We start from the raw sequence: 23648 nt of genomic DNA, 5'->3' as shown, positions 1-23648 counted from the left end.
AATGGAAAGTTAAGTGGAAGGAAAAATTGTAGTAGAAAAAGGTGCACAAGCAACAGGGATAACCTCAGCCTTGAGAAGATTGTGAAGCAAAAGCCATTCAAGAATTTGGGGGAGATTCACAAGGAGTAGACTACAGCTGGTGTCAGTGCTTCAAGTGCCACCACATGCAGACGTATCCAGGACATGGGCTACAGCTATTGCATTGCTTGTGTCAAGCCACTCCTAAACCAGAGACAACGTCAGAAGCGCCTTACCTGGGCTAAGAAGAAAAAGGACTGAGCTGTTGCTCAGTGGTCCAAAGTTCTCTTTTTGGATGAAAGTAAATTGTGCATTTCATTAGGAAATCAAAGTCCCAGAGTCAGGAGGAAGAGTGAAGAGGCACAGAATCTAAGTTGCATGAAGTCCAGTGTGAAGTTTCCACAGTCCGTGATGATTCGGGGAGTTATGTCATCTGCTGGTGTTGGTCCACTGTGTGTGATCCAGTTCAAAGTCAGCGCAGCCCTCTAGCAGGAAATTCTATAGCCCAGCGCTAGGCCTCCCCATGACAGAGCCCCAATGGACGAGGGCTGGCCCGCGAGTGAAATGCCTCGCCGGGAAGCACACGACCTGGTTTGGCCTGAGTCGCAGTGTACCCCTTGGCCGTCAGCGTCAGCACCCCCACCTCTAGGGGAGAGGTAGTCTGAGTGGAGTGGCGCCCACCCGATGTCGTTGGTATGGTGAGTAGTGTGTTTAACCCCCCCCCCCGTAGCTATTGCAGTCTCGGGGTGGAAGTGGGCCCCTCCTTGGGACGGTGGCTTGCGGCCTACTCGCAGGTGTCCGGGTACCATGTCAAGCTGTCTGAAGTGCTTAAAGCGGAGTTCCAGCCATTTACTCACCTGTCCAACGGTCCAGCGATGCGGCCACCGGAAGCCTCGATCCTCTCCCTCGGCGCCGGCATCACTGCTGTGGGCACCCGGCTGTTACAGTTTGCGGCTTCACAGCCGGGTACCCACTGCGCATGCGCGAGTCGCGCTGCGCGCCGTGATTGGCCGGCAATCTTCTGGGACCTCTGACGTGTCCCAGAAGATTGCAGGGAGGGAGGGGGAGAGGAGAACTTCCGCTCAGGGCGCCGCGGTGCTCCGAGCGGAAGTGGGAGCGGGTACCTGTCAAAACTAGGTACCCGCTCCCCCCCCCCCCCCCCCCAAAAAATGACATGCCAAATGTGGCATGTCGGGGGGTCAGGACTCCCTAAAGCGGAAGTTCCACTTTTGGGTGGAACTCCGCTTTAACTGAGCTGACCGACGGATGACGACTTTTCGCCTCACACGGCCAGAAATTGAGGCCGCGACTTGCGGCCTACTCGTGGCTGTCCGAAGTTGCACACCACCATGGAGTTCAATGAAGAAAAGTTCTTTATTCACATAAGTGGTACAAGGTACTAGTAGTGAACACGCGTCTATTGTCCTACCCTGCTGTACCTTGTACCACTTATGTGAATAAAGAACTTTTCTTCATTGGATTCCGTGGTGGTGTGCGACCATTTCTTTCATGCTTCTGGTGGCGAGCCGAGGTTCAGCACCCACCTTGAATCGTGGACTTTGACTAGCCTGAGCGGTGTTATCTCTCCATTATTAAGCTGTCCAAAGTGCCTGACTGAGCTGACTGGCGAATGCCGACGGATCGCCTCAAGCGTCCGGATTGGGAAGAAAATTGAGGCTGCGGCTTGCGGCCTACTGGCAGCTGTCCGTGTATCATGTCAGGTGGTCCGAGCGCATAACCAAGCTTGTCTGAACTGCTGATCAAGCTGATAGAGCAGACGGCGGACCTGTGACCAGGCCCCAAATTTAGGACTGCCTGGGGCCCCCCCCCCCCCCTTGAACTGGGGGGCACTGTGTGGGGGTTCTCTGTCTGCGTCACGGCAGGCCCCCTCTTCCCCTTTATAGGGGGCTATGTCCTATGTCAGTTATGGTCTTTAACTGGCGTCTCCTTGCGGGACTGCGGTCGGTGATCTCCCCTGCTTGTTATGCTCTCAGGGTGAGCTTAGCATGTAGCGACTCTATTGGGTCTGCGTCCATGCACTTCGGGTGCTCTGCAGTGAGGATTCCTTTTTTACTGTACATGCAAGGACACAGGTGGATGCACCGATTGTAGAGTGCAGAAAATTTTAACATGGGGGGGGGGGGGGCGCCAATTCCCTCGGGGCTCGCAGATCCCCTAAAGGCAGCAAAGGTACTCCGTTTTCCCGCTTATTGTGACAAAATTGTCGTGTGTCAGTGGCGTTGTTCTAAACGAGTAGCACACTTTGGCTCTGAGGAGTAGGGTTCTCTCTCGAAACGCGTCAGCCCAGCTAGACATTTGCGGACACCAGCACGTCATCCAACAAAGGGGCTCCCTGGCTATTTTGGACATGACCGGTTCCATTGTGTTTATGTGCGCTATTGTCATTTGCTTGTGAGTACAATGTATGTTGTCTTCGGATTTTAATAAACCTTTTAGTGGTAATGCACAAGGTCTATGCGCCCTTCTTTTGTTATTGTTTTTCACTGTCCAGTCACAGGCTGTGGTTTAGTTGGTCAGTGTGAAGTTGGGTGGGTTTTATTCTGCACAGATGCTGTGTTTATTGAATAGTGTTCGCAATTCTTCAATCTAGGTTTTGTCTTATCTGACCAATTTCATACTAACTTTAGGTGCCTGTTAGCACAAAAATATTTTCTATATAATATATTATTTGCCTTGCAGGAGATATTGCATTTCGCTTTATCAATTACATACGTGCTCAAAGGGAGAAGCTGATTCGCAACCAGTTAAAATCTCAGCAGAATCTGTCCTGGTCAGATATCTCAAAATCATACAGCCATGATGAGCTAGGGTCATTGATGGGATCCCAGGCTGTGATCTGTGATATAAATAAGGAGATGTTGAAAGTTGGAAAGGAGAAGTTACTTCAAATGGGTTACTCTGAAGGTAAACTTGATTTATTATACCAAGAAAACAAAAACCTTTTAAAGGGAAATTTTGTAGCATTTCTTAATGCATTTTTGTTATTTGTGTGTGTATATTATACTCATAAGCAGCCCTCAAATTTTCCACTCGCCTGGTCGCATTTTGCGAGTGGAAAATTCTGTTGGGCGAGCTCTGGGGAAGAGAGGAGAGGAAAGCCGGATAATGTCAGAGCGGCGGATCATCCCGCTGTAATAGCTTCAATTGTAATTGCGGGGCGTTCGCTGACACACACAGTCCCGCCTCCTAGCCCGGCTTCTTTGATAGACAGAACACCTGGCCAACCAGGACGTGTGACGTCTATCAAAGGAGCCGGGCTAGGAGGCGGGACTGTGTATGTCACCGAGCGCCCGGCAATTACAATTGAAGCTATTACAGCGGGATGATCCGCCGCTCTGACATTATCCGGCCGCATACCGATGGGGGGTGTCAAGCCGGCATGAAAATCGATCTCCCAGAGCTACACCGGTACTCGCGCCGATCATCTCCTGTGAAGGCAGCTGCTCCCTCGGTCTGTGCTGCGCTGCTCACGGGTGCTGGAAGCAGGTGAGTGTCCAAGGATTTAGCAGCCTCCCTGTGTGACTGGATAGGAGGAGCGGTGGGGTGGCTGCATATAGAGGAATTGATCTTTCCAGCTGGATGCCTGATTCTCCTCTCTGCAGGCATTGAGCAGCTGCAGGAGGAATATGCAAAGATCAATTCCTCTATATGCAGCCGCCCCACCGCTCCTCCTATCCAACTTCTTTTTTTCTTTTGCTGGCCCCCCAGTGCTGTACAGCCCCTCCCTCTTCAGCCCTCCCAGTGCTCTTCAGCCCCCCCCTCCAGTCCCCCCAGTGCTCTTCAGCCCACCCCTCCAGCCCCCCCAGTGCTCTTCAGCCCACCCCTCCAGCCCCCCCAGTGCTCTTCAGTCCACCCCTCCAGCCCCCCCAATGCTCTTCAGTCCACCCCTCCAGCCCCCCCAATGCTCTTCAGTCCACCCCTCCAGCCCCCCCAGTGCTCTTCAGTCCACCCCTCCAGCCCCCCCAGTGCTCTTCAGCCCACCCCTCCAGCCCCCCCAATGCTCTTCAGTCCACCCCTCCAGCCCCCCCAGTGCTCTTCAGCCCACCCCTCCAGCCCCCCAGTGCTCTTCAGCCCACCCCTCCAGCCCCCCAGTGCTCTTCAGTCCACCCCTCCAGCCCCCCCGTGCTCTTCAGCCCACCCCTCCAGCCCCCCCAGTGCTCTTCAGTCCACCCCTCCAGCCCCCCCCCCCCCCCAGTGCTCTTCAGCCCACCCCTCCAGCCCCTTAGTGCTCTTCAGCCCACCCCTCCAGCCCCCCCAGTGCTCTTCAGCCCACCCCTCCAGCCCCCCCCAGTGCTCTTCAGTCCACCCCTCCAGCCCCCCCCCAGTGCTCTTCAGCCCACCCCTCCAGCCCCTTAGTGCTCTTCAGCCCACCCCTCCAGCCCCTTAGTGCTCTTCAGCCCACCCCTCCAGCCCCTTAGTGCTCTTCAGTCCACCCCTCCAGTCCCCCCAGTGATCTTCAGTCCACCCCTCCAGTCCCCCCAGTGATCTTCAGTCCACCCCTCCAGTCCCCCCCAGTGATCTTCAGTCCACCCCTCCAGCCCCCCCAGTGCTTTTCAGTCCACCCCTCCAGCCCCCCCAGTGCTCTTCAGACCACCCCTCCAGCCCCCCAGTGCTCTTCAGCCCATCCCTCCAGCCCCCCAGTGCTCTTCAGCCCATCCCTCCAGCCCCCCAGTGCTCTTCAGCCCATCCCTCCAGCCCCCCAGTGCTCTTCAGCCCATCCCTCCAGCCCCCCCCAGTGCTCTTCAGCCCATCCCTCCAGCCCCCCCCAGTGCTCTTCAGCCCATCCCTCCAGCCCCCCCAGTGCTCTTCAGCCCACCCCTCAAGCCCCTTAGTGCTCTTCAGCCCACCCCTCCAGCCCCCCCAGTGCTCTTCAGCCCACCCCTCCAGCCCCCCCAGTGCTCTTCAGCCCACCCCTCCAGCCCCCCCAGTGCTCTTCAGCCCACCCCTCCAGCCCCTTAGTGCTCTTCAGTCCACCCCTCCAGTCCCCCCAGTGATCTTCAGTCCCCCCAGTGATCTTCAGTCCACCCCTCCAGCTCCCCCCCAGTGCTCTTCAGCCCACTCCTCCAGCCCCTTAGTGCTCTCAGCCCCCCCAGCGCTCTTCAGCCCCCCTCCAGCCCCTTAGTGCTCTTCAGCCCCCCCTTTAGCCCCCCCCCAGTGCTCTTCAGCCCCCCACCCTCCAGACCCTTGATGGGCACTGATGAGGCTGCACTGATGGGCACTGAAAACGTTGTTATTAAAATCTATTTTTGTAACTTCTGCATTAATTCAAAAACATTTAACAGTGTAATTTTGAGATAATTTATGAGGGCGTGTTTAGGGGCGGGATTAGGGGCGGGGCATGGTAGGGGTTGGGTGGGGCAACTGGTGGCGAGTAACCCTTAAGGCCTGGCTAGTAGCTCAGGACTTTAAATTTTGAGCCCTGCTCATAAGCATATAAATCAAGAGGGAATTGCTATCCATATACTGGAAGAATTCTTTAATTCAGATTTAAAATTCCATCACAAGGTAGCTTAAAAAAATAATTAATACACATTGTTTTGCAGATTAAATGTTTTTTTTTTTTTCTTTTTACTAGAAGCCTGGAAAGCATTGCACCCACAGTTAGCAGATCATGGGTGCAATGCCAGGCTCCTGTAAACTGTCCGTGTACCGTGTAAGGTGTCTGCTCATACCTCGTATGGGCAGGCAGTTACACAATGGCAGGAAGCATAACTTAACTACATAGTATTCATTTAGAACTACAAGCTGACAGCTGCAAAGGATGTTGGTACTTGTAGTTCTCCCATTCACAGAACTCTGTGAATGAATGATGGAGCCCCGCTCTGCCTAGTTTTTTCTAAAATTTTGACAGCGGGTGCAGGGAGAAGATCTCTGTCCCCAACAAGGGTGCAGGGGCTGCTGCAACAGTTACATATTACACCCTGTATACGGGTGTAACATGTTACAAAAGGTGAACTTGGGTGAACGCACACAACAGACTCTTCCTTATCAGGCATGATGTCTGTTCTAGATTGTAAAGGAGACATGCAATAAACGATAATTCACTGATATGAATGTGTATCCCCTAGGTTGTGAAAATACAAAACACCTTCCCAGGTAAAGATAGAACCTCCCCCTCCATATACCATATTAAATAAGGTTTTATACGACGTAGCCACCACCGCCCCCGTCGTGGTTGTCGCATTTAAGGTTTGGGGAAAAAGACGCCAGTGGAAATCAGCCCCCCCCCCAAAGCCAAGGGTAATTTCAAGGTAGCTAAAGATACTTTCTCTTGTTAATCGACAGACACAGTGCTCCATAAATCATAATTAGTGGGTTATATTGCCTCCTTCAGGAGTAGGACTAGGCAGAACGAAAAACACCTGGCTACGCACATGGGCTGTCCCCAGCTGGTATATAACTCCCCCTCTCTGCTCTAGGCAATCGGTTTTAATCTGTCTAGTCGGCAGTAATAAACCTAGGCTCCCGGCTGGGATCTCTGGTACTAGCAATTTGCTCCTTCCTTACATCTTTTTTGTTTTTTCTCTCGGGGGATCTACTATCAACTGTCGGGCTGGGCGGCGGGCTGGATAATCTAGACCAGTGGTCCCCCTAGCCACAGCTACGCACTAGGTTGGCCCCGACAGAGCCTCATGGACAGAGGCTGGCCCGCAAGCTAAATGTCTCGCTGGGTCTGAGTCGTTGCGGTACCTTGGCTGACTGGTCCCCTACTTCGGTGGTGAGGAGTTCTGTCTAGAGCAGCCACCATTAAATGGCGGCCCGCGGTCCAAGAACGGACCGCACGATGCTTCCGCCCAGACCGTCAGGCCACCATTGTAAGCAGTCATTGGTTTGCTGGGACCGTGGGTGTCCAGTGATGTCCCGTGCATGTGCCCCGCCCTCTTGCTTCTTACTACAGCTCCCGCCTCACTCCAGCCGGCCCACGAGTTGAGGCGTGACATCACGTGCCCCGCCCCTCTGCTATTTGCGGTTCCTGGCTCACACCTTGCGAGGTATATCTCGCATTTTCCCTGCCCAAATGTATGTGGGGCACGTTTTTAAGGGGGTTGCTTATTTTGTAAAGTGCAGACTAATGGGCATATTTTAAGGGGCACACTGATGGGCACATTTTGTTGTGCCCATTAGTGTCCCATAAAATAAAATATGCCCATTAATGTGCCCCCTAACATTAAATGTGTCCATCAGCGTGCCCCTTATTTTATATTAGGGGTCATGCTGATGGACACATTTTATGTTAAGGGGCACTCTAATGGGCATATTTTATGTTAAGAGCAACACTGATGGACACGTTTTTGTTCTGCCCATCAGCGTGCCCCCTAACATAAAATGGGCTCATCAGTGTGACCCTTATTTTATGTTAAGGGATACGCTGATGGGCAAATTTTATGCTTAGTCATGCTAATGGGCATATCTTTTGCTTAGGGTCATGCTGATGGGCATATTTTATGCTAAGGGACATGTTGATGGGCACATTTTATATTAAGGGGCACTCTAATGGGCATATTTTATGTTAAGAGCAACGCTGATGGACACGTTTTTGTTTTACCCATCTTTCTGAGTCATAACACAGACTTGAGATTCGGACCTCGGCCCAAAGAAAATTTTAGCCATCGGACTTCCTTGAATTTTAATTCATTACCCCTGGTCTGGAGCGTTATCTGCACCACGGAAGGGTAAGTACAGTCCCCCCTCTCCCCTTTTTGGTGGTTTTCTTTGGGGTGGACGCAGGTAACCTCCACATCCCATCCTTAAATTCCTCACTTTGCTGAGCTTCCCCCACTCCCATTCCCCCGTCTGGACCTAGAATCTGGTGGGGGTCCCAGGGCAGAGAATGCAGCAGAGACCCCTGGGGTCTCCCCCTGCTTTCCCCACTCTGTAAGGGTCCTGGGATAATGTGTGTGTGTGTGTCCCGCCCTGGTAGTCTGGAGGGGTCCCCGTGTAGGAGACCCCTAGGTGCATGCCCTGCTGTTTGTAGTGTGGGTATAGTACAGGGGGGGTCCCAGTGCAGAGATCAGTGAATAGTCTCCCCTAAATGTGTGTCTTCAGGGCGGGGTCCCCTTGCAGAGGGTGCAGGAAAGATCTTGGCAGCATGCTTCAGTGTTTATAGCTGATGAGGCCATTTTCACTTAGTCTGGCTGGTCTCCGGTTGGCGGCCATGTTTGTGTAACCGGGTGATGTCACTGGGGCCATTTTCCCTTAGTCTGGCTGAGCTCCAGTTGACGGCCATGTTTATGATGTCACTGGGGCCATTTTCCCTTAGTCTGGGAGATGCTGGAGACAACTAAAGCCTCGTGGGGGTGCCAAAACTCCTCCTCTTCCTCCTTAGTTTCCTCTTCCTGTGCCCGGGACATATGAAACAGGGATAGCCTCCATGATGATGCTGGGTTCGAATTTTCAGCGCTCCTCCGGTTGGTAGGGTGAGTCTTTGGGGGTCCCTGTTATCTCGCTCTGCTGATAGGTATCCTGAGCCTTGAGGGGATCCTTTAGTGGTGCCAAAAGATCGTTTTTGTACTGAATGGTCTTTCTTTTCTTATGGAGCCTCAGGGTGACATCTCCTCCACTGACCCCCTCATGGAGGTGGCAGGTCCCTCGGAACCCCAGCTTCCCGTGATTGCACTGACAACGGTCCTGCAGTCCTTAGTGTCCCTGGTGGAAGTGGCGTGTGGACAAAGGCCTAGGAGGAAGCGTCCCCCACCTTCCCCTGCTCAGGCTGTGTCATCTGATTCTGAGCCTAGTTGGGAAACTGTGGCAAATGAGGTTTAATGTTGATAAATGTAAAGTTATGCACTTGGGGGCTAAGAATATGCATGCATCATACATACTAGGGGGAGTAGAATTGGGGGAATCCATAGCGGAGTAGGATCTAGGTGTTTTGGAAGATCATAAGTTTAATAATAGCATGCAATGCCAAGCTGCGGTTTCCAAAGCAAGCAAAATCCTTTCTTGTATTAAGAGAGGTATGGACTCCAGAGAGAGATATAGTTTTGCCACTGTACCAATTAGTAAGACCTCATCTGGAATATGCAGTTAGTTTTTGGGCACCAGTTCTCAAAAAGGATATCGGGGAAGTGCAGAGAGGGGCAACCAAACTGATAAAGAGGCATGGAGGAGCTCAGCTATGAGGAAAGATTAGAGGAACTGAATTCTTTATTGAGAAGAGGAGATTAAGGGGGGATATGATCAACATGTATAAATGCATAAGGGGTCCATGTAGTAAACTTGGTGTTGAGTTATTCAATTGAAGATCATCACAGAGGACAAGGGGGCAGTCTTTACGTATAGAGGAAAAGAGATTTCGTCTCCAAATACGGAAAGCTTTCTTCACAGTAAGAGCTGAGAAAATGTGGAATAGACTCCCTCAAGAGGTTGTTGTGGCCAGCTCACTAGATTGCTGGTTCGACATTGCGGCCATTCTTTGCCTCAGCCCTGGTGTCTCAGACCCTAACTGAATGGGCCAAGCTTTTGTGCCAGGGCCTGGGGGGGGGGGGGGGTGCGCAGGTCCCCGCTGCTTATGTTGCTTTAGCGGACCAGCTGGTCCATGGGCTGCAGTTTATTTGTGATGCAGCTTTGGATACAGCTCCTGTGCTGTCCAAACTTTGTTTCAGCGGTGGTGATTAGGTGCGTGCTGTGGCTTAAGAATTGGTCCACAGACCAAGCCTCTAGGAAAGCTCTCATTGATCTGCCCTTTCAAGGCGATTGCTTGTTTGGGGCTACCCTGGATGATATCATTAGGAGTATCATGGGGGGGAAGAGTACCTTCCTGCCACAGTCAAGGAAAGGGAAGGAGCCTCGCCGCAGACGGGGGCCGCCCTCAGCCCATAGAAAAGTATTTTGTGCTTCTGGGACGGAGAATAAGGGAAGTAGCTCTTTTAAATCTTCCCTGGGAGGTTTCAAGCAACCTTGGTCTGGTAAGCCTAGAGCTAACTTCCCCAGACCAGCAGACAAGACTCCTTCAGCATGAAGGTCTGCTCTTACCCATTTTTGGGGGACAAAGCTTGTCCTTTTTCAGGTGGTTGTTTTTTTTTTTTTTTAGATCCTGAGTCTCGGTTCAGGTGATGTCTGAACTACCTAAGGTCCCCCCTATACCTGTCCAGGGAATTGATTTACCTAGGTCCGATTCTATATGTGACCAGGGTGGTCCTTCCCCCTGCACAAACTTCAGGGACCACAGGCCGCGATTCACTGGCTGCTGTCACGCAAATAGTTCTCTCCCCCATTTTGCATACAGGTTCTGAGTCTGGTGGTATCCACCTTCAAGACAGTTCTGTTTGCACAGTCTTACATGCAGATCCTTTTGGCAGGTTCGGCTCCAAAGGAGGATACCAAGGTTTGTGACAAGGTCACGGGGTCCTCTGACAGACGCCTGCAGGCGCCCAAGGGCCACGGTAAGGCCAGTATCCTTGGTCTAAGGCTTCTTCCGCAGTTCCTGCGAGGAATCAAGAGCAAGGATCTTCCAATCATCCCTTGTGGCTGTAAACGTCCCTTTGGGACTTTCTCTCAGAGAAGACCAGTTGTCCCAAGGGCTGATCTACCATCCTGCTTTAGTCGCTTGTTTTTAATGGCTTAGCTGTTGAAAGCCAGGTACTGAGGGATAGAGGTCTGTCTGGATCGGGGATCCCTACTATGGTTAAGGCGAGGAAGTCATCTTCCAGCAAGATATACCATCGTATGTGGAAAGCCTACATTTCTCGATCTGAGTCGATTGGTCCTCATCCATGATCCTTTTCTGTGGCTCGGATCTTAACCTTCCTTCAACAGGGCGTTGATCAGAAGTTGGCCTTGAGTACCATCAAGGGCCAGGTGTCTACCTTGGCAATCTTTCTTTCAGCAACCTCCTAGCCACGCACTTTTTACTTAGTATTCAGGGGGTTCAACATGTGGCTCCACCGGTTCGGTCTCTTTTGCTGCCATGGGATTTAAATTTAGCGTTTTCGGTTTTCCAGAAACCTCCATTTGAGAATATTCAGGAGATTCCCTTGCCTACGTTATCCCAGAAGGTGACATTCTTGGTGGCTATTACTTCGGCCCGCAGGGTATCGGAGTTGGCGGCATTATCCTGTCGCAATCCCTATTTAGTGGTCCATAGGGATAATGTGGCCACTTGGTCGTCCGTGCACCTTCACAAATTCTATAAGGTAGAAACTTTGGCATCTGCGAATGCTTCTTTTGGCCACAAAGTTTTGCAGGCTGCTGTTTAAGAGGGGCTGTTCCTTCTTGAGGGTTGGGTTTCTTTAAACTTTAATTTCTCAGATGGGACTCCTGTGACCCAGCTAAGGGCGCTTATGTTTAGTCTTTGGTTATTTTCCCTATCCCTCGTTTTCCTTCTGCCACTGCTTTTGGACGTCCCACTAGTTATGATTTGCGGAGCGCAGGGTCAGGTGTAATTGTCTATTAGGTTTTTGCTGCTGGAAGGTGGTGGAGAAAAAGCAAGGAAGTACAAGTGCCAGCGCCACTGCTAGTGCACCCTCGACTGCAGCTTCAGCAGCGAGCAGTAAGATGGCATCTGCATCCAAGGATCTTCTTTTTACTTTACAGGCGGTCCTTCTTTCCTTATGAGGGTAATACCATCATTGGAGTCTATATGAAGGAGTGATATTCATATTTGAGGATTACCATTGACTGACCCGCTGGTACTGAGCTTGGTGAGCCTATTCCATGTAAGTGGTTAGGCATGGAGAGTTGGTGAGTTGGTGTCTCAACACAGTGGTGGTGGAGCTTGATGGTGACCCCCTTTAAATATCACAAAGTACTTCTACTATTCTGCTGATAAGCGTGAAGTTGTGTATCAACTTGAAAGCATATGGACTTTTCAATGGATGTTCATTTTGTATGTTTATAATTTTTTGTGTGCACAGTACAAGTCAGTGCTGAGGTGTGTTTAAATGTCAGTTGAAGTTTAGGTATTTACACACTTGCAGATTTACCTCTGGCTGTGTCTCACTGGATGCAGGTAAAGGGTACCATCATCCTTGCGCTACAGATATTTAATATTATTGCTGCCTTGTACAGCAACCTATTGATATCCTCCATATACGGTTTAAGAGGACAGGTTCCACTCAGAACAGGCCTCGCCATGGTTGACCAAAGAAGTTGAGCGCGCGTTCTCCACGTCCTATCCAGAGGTTGATTTGGGAAATAGAAATATAAGTGCTGCCAGCATTGCTGCAGAGGTTGAAGGAATGGGGGGGGGGGGGTCAGCCTGTCAGTGCTCAGACCATACAACGCACACTGCATCAAATTGGGCTGCATGGCCGTCGTCCTAGAAGGAAGCCTCTTCTAAAGATGATACACAAGAAAGTCCACAAACAGTTTGCTGAAGACAAGCAGACTAAGGACATGGATTACTGGAACCATGTCCTGTGGTCTCATGAGACCAAGATAAACTTATTTGGTTCAGATGGTGTCAAGCGTGTGTGGCGGCAACCAGGTTAGGAGTACAAAGACAAGTGTCTTGCCTACAGTCAAACATGGTAGTGGGAGTGTCATGGTCTGAGTGCTGCCGGCACTGGGGAACTACAGTTCATTGAGGAAACCATGAATGCCAACATGTACTGTGACATACTGAAGCAGAGCATGATCCCCCTCCCTTCGGAGACTGGGCCACAGAGCAGTATTCCAACATAACGACCCCAAACACACCTCCAAGACAACCACTGCCTTGCTAAAGAAGCTGAGGGTAAAGGCGATGGACTGGCCAAGCATGTCTCCAGACCTAAACCCATTTGAGCATCTGCCGGGCATACTCAAATGGAAGGTGGAGGAATGCCAGGTTTCTAACATCCACTAGCTCGGTGATGTCCTCATGGAGGAGTGGAAGAGGACTCCAGTTGCAACCTGTGAAGCTCTGGTGAACAAAAAAAAAATTTGGAGGCAACACAATATTGACACTTTCGGCCCAATTTAGACACTTTTACTTAGGGGTGTACTCACACTTGTTGCCAGCGCCTTGTTCAATTTTTTCATAAACAGCATTGAGGACGGGGTCATTAGTTCTATATCAGTTTTTGCAGATGACACAAAATTGGGCAGGGCAATAACTGCACAGCATGAGGCAGATATCTTACAGAATGACCTGAACAAAATAAGAGTGGGCAATGACATGGCAAATGAGGCAAATGAGGTTTAATGTGGAGAAGTGTAAGGTTTTGCACTCAGGGACTAAAAACATAAAAGCACAATACACTTTGGGGGAATCATAAATGGAGAAAGATCTGGGAGTCTTGGTAGAGGATAGACTAGGCCAGGGGTAGGGAACCTTTTTTCTGCCAAGGGCCACTTGGATATTTATAACATCATTCGGGGGCCATACAAAATTATAAATTTAAAAATTAGCCTGGTATATTTGGCCAAACGCTTAATTTACTCACCCCTAATGTGATGGCTGGAACTGCGTCTCTTTGGTGAGGTATGTGATGTTAGCTGGTATTGATGATGTTGCTATTCGCAACTGGTTTTCCAGGTTTTCGGTCAGTCTGGAGCTCAGTCAACTCTTTGCGGTGGTGAGTTTTGAAAATAACTGCTGTGCGTGCTGCTGGCTGATACTGCTGTGGGTACTGCTGGCTCAGGCTGGTAGTGCTGTGGGTACTACTGGTGGGAAATGCTGGCTAAAGACTCAGGAGCGGCGCCACGCTGGAGGAAGATAGATGTTCCTGTATCTCGGTCAGTCTCCTCACAGGCGAAGTGCATTTGCCATCACTCCACCTGTGACTCACTCAGACAGAAAGGAGCCGGAACTATACAAGAAACATCAACTCCGTTCTAACAGCTCAGCAGCGACAGACAGACCAAGCGGCACAGGGGGCCAGACCAAATGATTCCGGGGGCCGCATACGGCCCACGGGCCGTAGGTTCCCCACCCCTGGACTAGGCAATAGCATGCAATGTCAAGCGGCAGAATATTAGCATGCATAAAGAAAGGGATGTATTCAAGAGATAAAACTATAATCCTACCACTTTATAAAACTCTGGTCCGACCGCATCTGGAGTATTCTGTCCAGTTCTGGTCGCCAGTCCTCAGGAGTGATGTGTTGGAGCTGGAGAGAGTCCAGAGAAGGGCAACTAAACTAATTAGGGGATTGGAGGACCTTAATTATGAAGAGCATCTACAATCGCTTAATTTAATTCTCCCTGGAGAAGAGACGCCTGAGAGGGGACATGATAGCAATTTACAAATACCTCAATGGTGATCTCAACATAGAAAAAAAGCTATTCAGTTGCAAGGATTGCGTGAGGACGCGAGGACATATAATGCGATTTAGATGAGAAGCGTTTTAACCTCAGGCAACGCAGGGGGTTCTTTACTGTTAGGGTTACAAGATTTTGGAACTCTCTACCACAAGAGGTAGTTTCTGCGGGAAGTATGGCTACTTTCAAAAGACTCTTGGACATAAATCTCAAGGATCAGAACATTAAGGGGTATGAGAGATGATTACGGTCACACACACCTACACAGGTTGAACTGGAAGGACTATTGTCTTTATTCAACCTCAACTACTATGTAACTATGATATTAACCACTTAAGCCCTGGAAGATTTTACCCCCTTCCTGACCAGACCCCTTTTTTCAGCTTGGCACTTCGTGACTTTAACTGACAATTGCGCGGTCATGCAATGCTGTACCCAAACTAAATGTATGTCCTTTTTTTCCCACAAACAGAGCTTTCTATTGGTGGTATTTGATCACTTCTGGGCTTTTTTATTTTTTGCGATATTAATAAAAAAAGGGCGACAATTTTGAGAAAAAATGACATTTTCAACTTTGTCTTTTAAAAAATGTCCAATATACTCAATTTATGTCATATTTTGGCCAAAATATATTTAGCTACATGTCTGCCAAAAAAAATTTCAATGAGCGTATTTTTATTAGTTTGCGCGAAAGTTAAAGCGTCTACAAACTATGGTGTAAATACTGAAATTTACGCAGCTTTAATTTCTGACTGCCTATCTCATTTCATGAAGTGCTAAAATGGCAGGGCAGTACAACCACCCCCCCCCCCCCCAAACTACCACTTTTTGGAAAGTAGACATCCTAAGGAATGTCCTGAGAGGCATGTTGAGCTTATTGAATATTTCATTTTTTATTTACACAAAGCTGTCATTGAAATGATATATTGCTCACACATGCCATGGGTATATGTGTAATTACACCTCAAAATATATTCTGCTGCTCCTCCTGAGTACAGGGATACCACATATGTGAGACTTTTTGGGAGCCTAGCTGTGTACGGGACCCCGAAAACCAATCCCCCACCATCAGAATTTCAAAGGGCGTACATTTTTCATTGCATTTTCTCACTACCTATAACGGTTTAGGAGGCCCTGAAATGTCAAGACAACCCAAAACCCCCCAAATGACCCCATTTTGGAAAGTAGACACCCCAAGCTGTTTGCTGAGAGGCATGGTGAGCCCATGGAATATTTTATATTTTGCCACAAGTTTTGGGAAAATTACCATTTTTTTTTTTTTTTTGTATTTTTTTTTTTTTTTTTTAACACAAAGTTGTCACTAAAAGATAAATTTCTCAAACATGGCATGGGTATGTGTAGAATGACACCCCAAAATACATTCTGCTGCTTCTCCTGAGTATGGGGATACCCCATGTGTGAGACTTTTTGGGAGCCTAGCTGTGTACGGGACCCCGAAAATCAATCACCATCTTCAGGTTTTCTAAAGGCGTAAATTTTTGATTTTACTCCTCACTACCCATCACAGTTTAGGAGGCCCTGAAATGTCAAGATACCACAACCCCCCCCCCCCCCCAAAATTACCCCATTTTATAAAGTATACACCCCAAGCTGTTTGCTGAGAGGCATGGTGAGTCCATGGAATATTTTATATTTTGCCACAAGTTTCGGGAAAATTAAACATTTTTTTAATTTTTTTTTTTTTTTTTAACACAAAGTTGTCACTTAATGATAAATTGCTTACACATGCCATGGGTATATGTGGAGTGACACCCCAAAATACATTCTGAGTACAGGGATACCACATGTGTGAGACTTTTTGGGAGCCTAGCTGTGTACGTGACCCCGAAAACCAATCAACACTCTCAGGTTTTCTAATGGCGTAAATTGTGCATTTCACCTCTGCACTACCTGTCAGTTTTGGAGGCCCTAAAATTCCAAGATAGCACAAACCCCCCCCCCCTCCCTCACACATGGGGTATTCCTGTACTCAGGAGAAGCAGCAGAATGTATTTTGGGGTGTCATTTCACATATTCCCATGGCATGTGTGAGTAATATATAATTTAGTGACAACTTTGTGTAAAAAAAAAAAAAAAAATTATATAGATATATTTCCCAGAACTTGTGGCAAAATATAAAATATTCCATGGACTCACCATGCCTCTCAGCAAATAGCTTAGAGTGTCTACTTTGCAAAATGGGGTCATTTGGGGGGATTTTGTGCTATCTTGAAATTTCAGGGCCTCTGAAACTGTGACAGGTAGTGCAGAGATAAAATAAGCAATTTACGCCACCCCATGGGGTGGGGGGGGGGGAGTCCCCTCCCACTGCATGTAAAAGCAGTCCAGCGGCCAATTATCTGCTAGGATTGCCTTTACATGTAAGCTGACCGCTGGCTGTAAAAATCGATACCAAGGTGATGCCTAAATCTGCAGGCATCATCCTGGTATAACCACTCAAAGTCCAGCAACGTACCAGTACATTGCTGGTCCTTGTTTGGCATATAGTGTAGGTTTGTTTTTGTTTTTTTGTTTTTCATGCAGCCTGTGGGCTGGACGAAAAAAAAGGAGAACCTAACAAAAATCACCACAGGAATATTGTGTAGTATTACACACCATTAACCGCCCAAACAGCCACCCACTGAATTTAATGATGGGTATACATGACAATATTCCACGTATACCTAAAAGGTATTTTAACTGCAGTGCTGAAATCAGCCTACCACAACTGCCATCAGAGGTATCCATATATGCTGAGCGCAAACGCTGTTTGTGTCAGAATATATAAAATCAATGTGGCAGCTGACGGGTACCTGCAAGAGAAACAGGTTAACAAAAGAATGAAAAACAAAGTACAGTAAAAGTACAGTAGGAAGAGTAGAAGAACATAAAAAATGACTGACTTAACAACTGTTTTTAGATTTTTTTATTTGGAACACTTTTTTTTTTTTTTCTGTGAACTGCGATTTTCCAGCTTGGGTCTCTCAAAATGTCGATAGCCATCAAACCTCTTTCAAGACCCTGTGTTTGTGTGCCCTACACTATGTTGTGCTGTACCCTACACTAATACTCTACTAGTGTATGGTAGCGCTCAAAACATTCCCCGATGCAGAGACCAGGTTGGTCAGGACATCTGGGACAATAATAGCGAGTGTCAACGCCTAAATCCGCGCCTACTACAGACACAACATCTTCTTTTGGGGTGAGTTTGGCTAGGGGTACGCGGGAGATCATGTGGAAAATGTCTCTCATGCAGCCGGCTCACTGCATCTGGAAGGGGAAGTTGGGCAGGCATGCCTCCTGGGTACAGGTAGGCAAGGATGATCGCTTCCTGGAATTCTCGGAAGGATCCAGTTCGTCCTGACGCCCTGTATAGGACAAAGGCATTCAGCATAGCTAATTGGAATAAATAAACAGACACTTTTTTTGTACCAGCGTCTGGCTTTACGGGCAGCTAAATACAGCGCCAAAAGCTGGTCGTTAAGGTCCACCCCTCCCATATTAAGGTTATATTTGTGGACACAGAGGGGTTTCTCCATAATGCCAGTTGCCGTAGGAATTTGGATCGTTGTGTCTGCATGAAGGGAGTACAGAATGAAAACATCCCGTGTATCCCTCCACTTCACTGCAAGCAATTTGTCAGTTTTCAAGCAGGCTCTCCCCCCCCCGACTAAGAAGGCAATTTACAAGCCGTTGGAGGAAGCCCCGACGATTAGGCCGCACGGTGCCACATGCGCCAATTTGTAATTCAAGAAGATGACTAAATAGTGGCACGCTTGTGTAGAAGTTGTCCACCTACAAATGGTACCCCTTTCCGGATAAGAGTGACACCAAGTCCCAAACTATCTTGCCGCTGCTCTCTATGTAGTCTGGGCAGTTGGGGGGCTCCACAGTGCTATCTTTTCCCTCATAGACCCGGAAACTAACTGTATATAGCCTGTGGCCCTGTCACAGAGCTTGTACAGCTTGACCCCATATTTGGCACGCTTGCTGGGGAGGTACTGTTTCATAGCAAGGCGGCCAGTAAATTTAAGGGATCAGGGACTCGTCAACGCAAATAACTTGTTCGGGCGTAAACAAGGCTGCAAACCGCTGATTGAAGTGGTCTATGAGGGGCCGAATTTTGTGGAGCCGATCATATGCAGGGTCTCCCCGAGGACGACAGATTTCATTGTTGCTGAAATGCATAAATCGCAGAATTTGCTCGTATCTCGCCCTGGACATGGAGAAAGACTACATGATCATATGGTGAAGTGGGCTAGTGGACCAATATAGCCGCAATTCACTCTGTTTGGTTATGCCCATGTTGAGGGAAAGGCCCAGAAAGATTTTAAAATCGGGAACCGTTATAGGTTTCCAGCCGAATGGTCTGGCAAGGGGCAAATTTGGGTTGGTGGCGATAAATTGTTGTGCATATAAATTTGATTGATCCACAATAGATCCGAAAAGATCTTCCGTGAAGAACAGCTCAAAAAAGTTCAGGGGCGTAAAACCAGCTGTCTCCATGTGGATTCCAGGTTGGGCAGTGAATGGGGGAAGTACTGGCACTGTAGAATCAGTGGGTTGCCAATTGGGAAATGCCAGCGCATCAGGGAGGGCACTATGGGCTCTACGGGCCTGTCTTCGAATACGCGGTGGCTGCGGGCCACTACTCGTGCTAGCCACCGCACCAGCTTCAACTGCCCTTATGGGACTCGCCACGTCACCAAGTGTTACTGCAGTGCTGGTTGTACTAGGTCCAGGGTGTACTAGGCCGCTGGCGCTTGCCAGGCCGCCAGAAGGATGAGCGGCACTAGTACCGACACTCTGCTCCATACGAGCACCCTGCGATTCCTGCATCTCAACAACTCCAGAATGGGGTCGGGTACACCTGGGTCTAACAGGGACCCATCCGTCGTCGGAGCTATCTGTCAGGGAGCCGCTGCTGTTATCAGGTTCGTATACTGACCCTGATTCTGCCAGTGAGGCTTCCCCATCGCTCTCATCTGACATGGTCAGTATTCTATAAGCCTCTGCACTACTGTACGAACGTTTGGACATTTTGGTAACTAAATTTACTGGTACAGTAGTGTGACTCACAGGTAATAAAAGCACCTGGTTGTCAAGGACTATTTCAAACGCTACCAAAAAAAATTGCTAATGCTAGCAGGGATCAGGCCTGACTCTGCTAACACAGCGGTTTTGTGCATTGCGTTTTTTTGTAAGTGACAGTAATCTATTGATTACTACACTTGCCTGGGTGGGGTGGGGTGGGCTGGGCGGAGGGGTTAAATGCAGGTGCTGGCAGGAATCAGTGCTGATCGTGCAAACACCGCGTTTTGGGGACCCTAAACTATGGGGACGCTAGTATAGTTCTGATCAGATATTGATCTGTTCAAACACTATACTAGTAATGGAAGTGTGTGTGGTAATCAAGGGGTTATTTCTAACAATGCTTCGGGGATCTGCGCTATTTTAGACTGACACTAACACTAGCTAATGTCACCTGTGTCACTAATAATAGTGAGCAGAAAAAAAACTGTACACTATAAAAGTGACACTGTGACAGGGCAATGGGGGTGATCAGGGGGTTAAATCTTTATTGGGGGGGGTGGCAGGGACCCTAAACCTCCTTTGGAACAGAAACTAACTCGCTAGCGCTAACTGAAGTCACAATCGCACTAATACAAAATACAGAAAAAACAGTATATTACGTTTGTATTAGTGTGCAATGTGACAGGGGGGGAAGGGGTTAACTGGGGGGATCAGGGGGTTAAATCTTCATTGGGGGGGGGGTGGCGGGTATTTTAAGTGAAAAAGGGGGTGCCGCAAGCGCTACACCTGGTCACAAATCACACTTATACGGGTATATAGGAAAATGCTATATACTGTATACAGTGTGTGTTGTGACGGGGGGTGTAGGGGTGATCAGGGGGTTAAATCTTTATTGGGAGGGGGTGGCGGGGACCCTAAACCTACTTGGGACAAACTTAAGTCGCTAGCGCTAACTCAAGTCACAATCGCACTAATACAAAATACAGAAAAACAGTATATTACGTTTGTATTAGTGTGCAATGTGACAGGGGGGGAAGGGGTTAACTGGGGGGATCAGGGGGTTAAATCTTCATTGGGGGGGTGGCGGGTATTTTAAGTGAAAAAGGGGGTGCCGCAAGCGCTACACCTGGTCACAAATCACACTTATACGGTATATAGGAAAATGCTATATACTGTATACGGTGTGTGTTGTGACGGGGGTGTAGGGGTTAACTGGGGGGGGGTGATCGAGGGTTAAGTGTGCCTATCTAAGTGTATGTGGATGTGCTTGGTGCTGTACTCAGTTTTTAGATGTGCTCTCTCCTCTCGATGAATCCAAAAAGGATCATGGGAGGGTAGAGCACGTCTTTTCTGAGCCTGTGTTTACATTACACAGGCTCAGAATAGAATCTGATTGGGCAGGACCGATCAACAGGTCCAGGCCAAAAATAATTGGCCTGGACCTGATGACTGATCGGTTCTGAACCCAATCAAGCCATCGGCGGGGGGGGGGGGCGCGGGAGCACGCACCAGACCGGCGGGAATGAGCGACGTAGTCCTGCATCACTTTGCCTGCACGGGGCTGACCACCGCAGTAAATAGTCGTGCGGCGGTCGGCAAGTGGTTAATGGCTGTGTGGGTTATATTTAGGGAGATAGCAAGGAGATAGTTTACACTGTTACACAAGCTGTACACTCACTACTTTACATTGTAGCAAATTGTCATTTCTTCAGTGTTGTCACATGAAAAGATTTAATAAAATATTTACAAAAATGTGAGGGGTGTACTCACTTTTCTTAGATACTGTATCCTCTCGTAATTTTTCCAGCTAATAGCTCTATGGCCAGGGTGAATACAAGGGGGAACTGAGGACATCCATGTCTCATCCCCTGAAATATAGCGAAGGGATCAGACATAATACTGTCAATGTGTATACGTGCTACCGGGTCCGTGTATAGCAGCTGTACCCAGGACACAAACCTAGGCCCAAACCCATAGTGCTCTGATAAAAGAAGAAATGGGTAAGACCAATCGACAAAGTCAAAGGCCTTCCTGGTATCCAACAAGGCCACCACCCTTGCACCACAGTTATCATGCAAAAACTGTAAATTCACAAAAAGCCATCTGATATTCATCTGGGCACATCTACCAGGCATAAAGCTGTTTTGATCAGCATTAATAAGTTTAAAAATAAATGGCTTGTAGTCTACATGCCAAGACCTTGGCAAAGATTTTAGTGTCAACATTCATCAGCAAGATCAAACGGTATGAGTCACTATCTTTAACGCCTTTTCCGCTCTTGGGTATCAAAACTGCAAAAGCCTCCCTCATGGAGGGATGCAAGGTACTCTCCTTTCTCTCTGTATTGAACACTTGAAGCAAGTGGAGTTGTAGTACTTCCCAAAAGGTTCTGTATCATTCTAAGGACAGACTATCAAACCTCGAGGGATTTTCGGGGATAAAAGGAGGCAATAGCCACCTCAATATCATCAAGAGTAATGTCCTTATTCATCAACCCCGGGTCATCATTAGACAACTCTGGGAGATCAGTCGCAGAAAGATGAAAGGAGAGGGCAGCCTGAGTTGCAGTGGCATGGGACGTGTAAAGATCTTTATTATAATTAACAAAAGCCTGAAAAAAGTCTGCAAATTACCCACTTCACTTCCTTGTGGCGAGCGAATATTGGCAATGTAGACAGGCACATATTTAGGTCGTGCCAGATTGGCCAGCAAACGACCATTTTTGTCCCTGTATTCAAAAATTTGTCATTGTTGAGCCAGCATATTCTTGGTGGTATGGTCCGACAAGGCCTGCTGCCAGTGGATCCCATCCGCCTATCCAGAGAAGGGTCCACCACAGCATTGAAGTCACCCAAGATAAATATCCTTCCCTCAGCAACCTCTAGGTTCGCCTTGAGCATCCCATCCAGATGGGTAAGTGAAAAAGGGGGAGGTACATAGACCTAAAGCAGTGTTAAAGCAACATTCCAAACCTTCATTACCAAAATAACAAAATTGCCATATGGGTCTGTTTTTTAATAGTGTGCACAGAGATGGACAACGCCTTTGTTACTGAAGTAGACACTCCCCTGGCGTACGAGGAAAATCTGCCATGGTAGGAACCAGCTATATGAGCCCCCTTCAGAGAGAGAACCCTGGAGTCCTGTAAATGCCTCTCCTGGAATAGAATATGTGGTTTATACTTTTAAGGTAATCGGATACCAAGGAGCATTTAAATTGTGAATTAAGGCCCCAGAAATTCCAGGACACCAATCAATGTGTTAATACCATGTTGCATAACCGGTGATGGCACAATAGTGAATTAAAAACACAAATAAGCATTCACCTTTTGGGCTCCAGAATTTCATCAATCACAGGGCGCCACAATAACCACACAGGAATCTGATCATCTAAAAGAAGGTACCACGAGCAGACCACACTCCCAACACCCCCAGGACCAGAAAGAAATGAGTCAGAAAATGAACATGCCAGTAGTCATAACCCCAGCCCCAACCCGCTAAGTGCCTCATACCAAAAACCGAAAAACATGATTTGGGGAACAGAAGTGGGACCTCCGGGAGACCTCATGGGCCCAAATGGACCTATGACACCAAAAATCTGAGAGTTCAAAAGTCCATGAAGAAACCGTAACAGGAAATAAAAAGCAAAACATTAAGTGAACCTGTGAGCAGTAATGTCCAAAATTAAGTAAAGCATAGTACTTAGTCTAAAAAAAACTCAGAATAGCCAAGAGCAGGGCGTATATTAACAGGGGCCATAAGAGGCAATCAACCTTACACAGGTACCATCCAAAAAATAAGAAGGGGGAAAAAAGATCCCGCTAATCCCAGAAAAATAAATGGTAATCTTCAGGGAGGTCTTGGGGAGCCACCATTTTCTCAGGCTGCCAAGAGCATCCAGCTACCTGAAGCTTCAGTGGGGGTAGTGAAGTACACTTTCCCACTATCAACCACCCGCAATTTGGCAGGATATAACATGCTGTGTAGATCAAATTAAGATCCCTGAGACACTTTTTTACTGGTTGAAAGCTAGCCTGTTTCTGGGTAGCAACAGAAAAATCAGTATATATTGAGATCCAGCAGCCAATAAATTCCATTTCAGGATTTTCTCTCCGCTCTCAATGTTCTTCCGGTCACGAAAATGTAGAATACGCGCAATCATGGGATGAGAAATCTCCCCAGCCGGTGGCGCCCTAGAAGTGATACGATGGGCCCACTCGATTGCAAACAGCCAGGTATCCACCACCATATTTTCCTTGAGCCACATTTCCAGAAAATCTTTGGGGTGCTTCCCCCAGCGCCTTCCAGAAAGCCCACTAATCTGATGTTATTTCTGCACATATGGTCTTCCATATCCCCCATTTTCACTGAATATTCAGACGGGGCTTTCCT

General features: G+C 48.3%; 1 protein-coding gene across 1 annotated transcript in view; it reads left to right on the top strand.

Annotated features, from left to right (window-relative positions):
• COQ5 (coenzyme Q5, methyltransferase) overlaps nucleotides 1-23648 on the top strand; it is a 43900-nt gene that overhangs the window by 4801 nt on the left and 15451 nt on the right. Inside the window, exon 3 of the mRNA XM_082269653.1 lies at nucleotides 2719-2943. Within this exon, the coding sequence (XP_082125779.1) occupies nucleotides 2719-2943 (225 nt within the window). The remainder of the gene's footprint in view (nucleotides 1-2718; nucleotides 2944-23648) is intronic.

Source organism: Pelophylax lessonae, assembly GCF_965119305.1.
Source record: "Pelophylax lessonae genome assembly, chromosome: 1".
In the NCBI taxonomy this organism is placed as follows: Eukaryota; Metazoa; Chordata; class Amphibia; order Anura; family Ranidae; genus Pelophylax; species Pelophylax lessonae.
Note: the sequence above shows the minus strand (reverse complement) of the source record. Positions and strands in the feature narration are given on the sequence as shown.